Below are 5,475 nucleotides of genomic sequence, written 5' to 3'. Positions count from 1 at the left end.
TTTTTTTTTTTTTTTTTTTTTAATAACAAAAACCATTGGAGAACAATGTTACATTTTTTTTTTTTTGGAAATCTTGCTTGAATTGATAGTGCATGGAGAACAAAGTGCATTGAGAACAATGGAATTATAAATTAAAAATAATAATAATGAAAAAAAGAAAGAAAGAGTGGTACAGTAGCTACGAATTATATTCCTCAAAAAATGGATCTTCACTCTTTTGGTGACTCCATCCTTTTCGCATTTGTCAAGCAACTTGTCTGAATTGTTATTATTTTATGAGAGATGTTAGGTCTATAACTATTTTACAATATTTTTACAACAAATTACATGTGGTTAGTTATTATTGGTCCAAATTTGAAACTAACACTAAGATTACTTTTTTGCCCCAACAATAACAATCAGTAACAACTTGCCACTTAGGATTTGTTGTAAAAATGTTGTAAACATATCATTTCTCTTATTTTAATGGGAAGTTCTTTTTTTTTTTTTTTTTTTTTTTTGAGAAAATTTTAATGGGAAATTCTAATTGTTTAGGTAATTATTATTTTTAATTATTTCCATCTCAAACCTATATTCAAATTATAATACAAAGTTTACCCTTTTATTTTATTTTTTCGTACTTTATTCATTGCAAAGAAGTAATCAAGTGAATTTTTTGAATGCCTTTTGCACTCTTAATATCTACATTATTCGCAATTTGAAAGATAACAATACATTAGCTCTTGAAGATGCAGATTATGTTCCGCATGGTGACATTTACAGGAATGCGATCGTCTTTCATCGGTACTGAATTCTATACATGCTAATATCCTTGATTTCTCTAGCTATATTCAAGAGATAGTCAGACTGATATTTCCTAATTAAAGTAATAATAACAAAGTGATGATCAGGCATTCTAGAGATTATAGCCATACTTTGATTTAGAAGAACTTTAAAATTTTAGATCTTGAGATTGCCAGAAAGTGTTGGATGTGTCAGATCTATTCTCTCTCACCCACACTCCTAAATTTAGCATTAGGAGCTGACCATTCCTATACACAGTGGCGGAGCCAGGATTTTAATTTAGGGGGGGCAAGATTAAAAGAGAAAAGATTGAAAGTAAAATTATTCTAAAAAATAGCAATTCAATATTAATAACAAATAAATAAGCAATTATATGCTAATGTAATTGTCATTTGTCACACACAATCTAATACAAATGTAAACTTTAATTTATTTTTTTATACCTAGTTTAATTTACTCAAATGCCCTCAATGTAAATAGTTAATTAATGATAATCAAATTGAGAAACTAACTTAAATGCATACAGTTTAATCATATAATTTGATGATTTCTTCAAAGAAATTGAAAAAATAAATCATTACAAAAGTGTTAAGAATATAGCAATATGCCTACAAAGTTGTATACGTGTCTCATTGTCATAAATGCTTTTAAAAAACTAAGGAAAATTCAATTTTCTTCTTTAATTCTTCTAAGCAGTTAAAATTTTGGATTATAACAAAAATTCAAAATTTGAAATTGTGAAGAGAAGGAAGAGAAAGATTAGTAGATGCTCTAAGGTTTCCTTTAACAATTAGTCTAGAGTCACCATTTTTTTTTTCTTTTCACAATCATTGAGCTGACAATTTGTAAATGTAGACAATAAAATAATGTCAATGATAAACCAAAATGAAAATAAATAACATCTCAAAAGTTGTGGAATTTGTCATTGAAAACATTTTGTTTATTAGCATAGTAGTGTAATTCTACTAACGTGTATAAGGGCATGGGAGAGTTTTTTAATTTTTTAAAAATTTGTGGGATTGGCAGTCTGGCACCTACTATTCAATCTTGATTCTAGAGTCCATGACTTACCATGAGGAGAATGCTAGTTTTTTGCTTTTGAGAAGCTTTCTATCAGTGGATAGTGCAAATTACTTTCAACTATAATAACAATATATTATACGTGATTTTTTTGGCGAGCTCAGGGGGGGCGACTGCCCCCTCTCGCCCCCCCTTGGCTCCGCCCCTGCCTATACATCTTTTTTTTTTGTAGTTGGCTTTCTTTAGAAAATGATGAACCAATCTCATTTTTATTTTTATTTTTCCTAAAAAAAATAAAAAGAAATAGTAGAAAAGAAAATGTGAAGTTTGAAGCACAAAAGATGCAAGTACTACTAGACTATCACTCAAATCCCTCTGGTTTCTTTAAATGGGTATACTATCATAAACATTAGAATTGGTTTGGGCAAGTTAAAAGAATGGGAAACTAGTGTCCCAAATTTTCTGAGAGAGCTACATGATTTGTAATCTAGTGTCTCATACTCGAAGATCAGAAAATCCAACATATTAAGGGGTTGGTTTAGTATTTCTCAAGACTCATATGCGATCTATGAAGTCTTGGGTTCATAAATCCTAACCATTATCATGGGTTAGCCACAAAGAACTCCTCATTAATTGTAACTACTCAGTGTATACGAGAAGGAGGATTCAGATATGGAAGAATAGTCAAGTATTCAAGATGTACTGGACACTCATATTAACACTTCAAAAAAAATAAAAAATAAAAAAGGTCAGAAAATCTCCTGGTTGAAGTGTGCAATTCTTTTTTGGTTACAATGAAACTCAAAAAATAAATTATATTTAAAAAAAAAAAAGGGACAAAAACATTTTGTGTCAACTATTACAACCAACTTGTTTCAACTGTGCAGGAGTTACCTCCTAATGGAACGCCTGTTTAAGATCTTCATTTACAAAGAGGGAGAACCGCCCATATTTCACAATGGTCATTGCAAGAACATATACTCTTTGGAAGGAATCTTCCTTAGCTTAATGGAAACAGATACCAAATTCCAAACTTGGGATCCCGATGAAGCTCATGTCTTCTTTCTTCCCTTTAGCGTTGTTATGATCATTGCATTACTCTTTGATCCAATTATTCGTGACAAAGCTGTACTAGAGCGTACTATTGTTGGTTATGTCAATCTCATAGCTCACAGGTATCCATACTGGAACAGAAGCCTTGGAGCTGATCATTTCATGCTTTCTTGCCATGATTGGGTAATTAATTTTCATCTATTTCACTCAGTATTGTGTTGATTTCCTTAGTCAATAGATATTGCTAGAATTATAGTTCGTGTTGATTTCCTTAGTCAAGAGGTATTGTTAAAATTATGTTTAAATTTCTGAGTTCATGATTTCTTAATACTCTTGCTTACATTTTTAAGATAATCAATAATATTATTGATTATCAAAATAGATGGTCTAAGTTTGAACCTTGCTAAGACGCTTGTAACTCAACTGGTAGATATTTCTTAGTGTTTTCAAAGTAGATATTCAGGGTTCGATTCCCTTCTCCCATGTTGTAACTGTCAAATTAAAAAAATAAAAATAAAAAGTTCAAATCCTTAAAAAATTTCATATGTTGATTCCACTTATTAAAGAGAAAACTAGGCCTATATAAGTGTTAGAATAATATTTAAATGATTAAATTCACAATTTACTAATTGCATAAACTTTAGGATCTATTGAAATTTATCATATTTAACATCAATTTGCTTTTTTGTTGCATGAAAAATGGTGTTTGATATAGGGTCCACGAGCAACATGGTATGTTTCGCAGCTTTATTTCACTTCCATCCGAGTACTATGTAACGCGAATACTTCAGAACACTTTAATCCAAAGAAAGATGCATCATTTCCTGAAATCAACCTGGTAACTGGGGAGATTACTGGTCTCACTGGTGGCTTGCCCCCGTCTAATCGCACAAGCCTAGCATTCTTTGCTGGTGCCATGCATGGCCGAATTAGACCAGCACTTTTCCAGCATTGGAAGGAGAAAGACAAAGATGTACTTGTTTATGAGAGACTCCCTGAAGGACTTTCATACGATGAAATGATGAAGAAGAGCAAGTATTGCATTTGTCCGAGTGGGCATGAAGTTGCAAGTCCAAGAATTGCTGAGGCAATCTATTCAGAGTGTGTTCCAGTGTTAATATCGCAACATTATGTCCTTCCATTTAGCGATGTTCTTAATTGGGACTCTTTCACAATTCAAGTTTCGGTGAGTGAAATACCAAACCTCAAGAAAATCTTGTTAGGGATACCTGATGATCAGTATGTTAGAATGCAGGAGAGAGTGAAGCAGGTCCAACGACATTTTGTAGTCAATGATCCTCCCAAGAGATATGATGTTTTCCATATGACAATACATTCAATTTGGCTCAGGAGATTGAATTTTAACATTAATAGATGATTCAAGTTCATAATATAATCATATCCAATTTCACATTATTTGGCCTTCTAATACACTTTTCCTTTTCCTTTGCAACATAGATGTAGTGCAAATTAATTTTGTTGCAAGAACATTGCTATGTGCTAAAACGCATAAAAACTACACAAGCTTTATATACAACTAGTCGCCAACGAAATCTTAATTAAATTTTTTATGCAGGTCCAAGTATTTTTTAAATGTAAAAGTTGAAAATATTTAATTGTAACAATTTTGTTAATTTTTTAAACTAATATAAGATAATGAATATGACAATGTATTAGTTTCTTTTTTAGAAGAACAATGTATTAGTTTCTAAATATGCTCAATAACATAATTTGACAAGATACATGTGTCTCACATATATTTTTTAAAAATTGATAATGTTATTTATTGTTTTATATTAGACAACCTCACAACCAAAAAAATAATATCAATTTCCGATATTTTTTTCTTTTGAGAAAATAATCTGTAAGGACTCAAATTGTTCCTCAACCCATAGAAAGGGAGTGATGGCCCAAGAAGCCCAAAACAATAGATTTGTTAGAGAATGGATCTTACAGGTGAAGACTTAATGGATCAAGTATATGCCACAGTAGGTTAGATTGGTGTTAGAAAGATTGAGAAGTAAATTTGAAGAGAAGAATATTCCTAGGTCAACTTTGAGGTATGTTTTTTTTTATTTTTATAGATGTTCCTACTTTCTTTAAATACACAGATGTTCTAAAATTACAAATTTCTTCCTTTTTTCTCCGCCCCCCTTTCTGTTAAGGAACCCTCCCCCTTATATACTCTTTCCCCTTACTTCCATCCTAGCATTCCACTTGTTGATCAAATAGGTGATCTCTTGGATGCTTGTCACATTAGAACCTTCTTGAAGCCTTTGTGTGTAGCTGTAAAGCTGAATATCACTGTTCAGGCATCACTTCCACATAAATGCGGCCAGTTGATTAGGTGCAAAGTATTCAATGTGGTAGTAGCAACCTTCTTCTTAGATATTTCTTAGTTCACTGTTGATTTCTCTCTTTAAAGCTTATCCTCCTGAGCATGGTTGCCTCTTGCATGGTATTCGTTGGGTGGTCGGGCTCCAAACCCTTACAAAGTTTTTCTAGAAAGTCTAGCTCCTCGGGAGACATCACTGGTTCATTGTTATCAGTCCTTGTCCTTGGCCCACTAACCCACTTACCCTTCTTACAGCTTGACCGTCCTCAGGCTCCTTAGCATCC

The 5,475-nt window shown here is 32.1% G+C and overlaps 1 protein-coding gene across 1 annotated transcript in view; it reads left to right on the top strand.

Annotated features, from left to right (window-relative positions):
• Nucleotides 1-4,264, top strand: part of LOC111992673 (probable glycosyltransferase At3g07620) — a 14,841-nt gene extending 10,577 nt beyond the window's left edge. The window contains exons 3-5 of the mRNA XM_065767716.1: nt 705-783; nt 2,691-3,039; nt 3,572-4,264. Coding sequence (XP_065623788.1) covers nt 705-783; nt 2,691-3,039; nt 3,572-4,234 — 1,091 coding nt within the window. The 3' untranslated portion in view covers nt 4,235-4,264. The remainder of the gene's footprint in view (nt 1-704; nt 784-2,690; nt 3,040-3,571) is intronic.
• The last annotated feature ends 1,211 nt before the right edge of the window (nt 4,265-5,475 follow it).

Source organism: Quercus suber, unplaced genomic scaffold (assembly GCF_002906115.3).
Source record: "Quercus suber isolate HL8 unplaced genomic scaffold, Cork oak 2.0 scaffold_839, whole genome shotgun sequence".
NCBI lineage: Eukaryota > Viridiplantae > Streptophyta > Magnoliopsida > Fagales > Fagaceae > Quercus > Quercus suber.
This window is presented reverse-complemented; position numbering and strand designations above follow the sequence as displayed.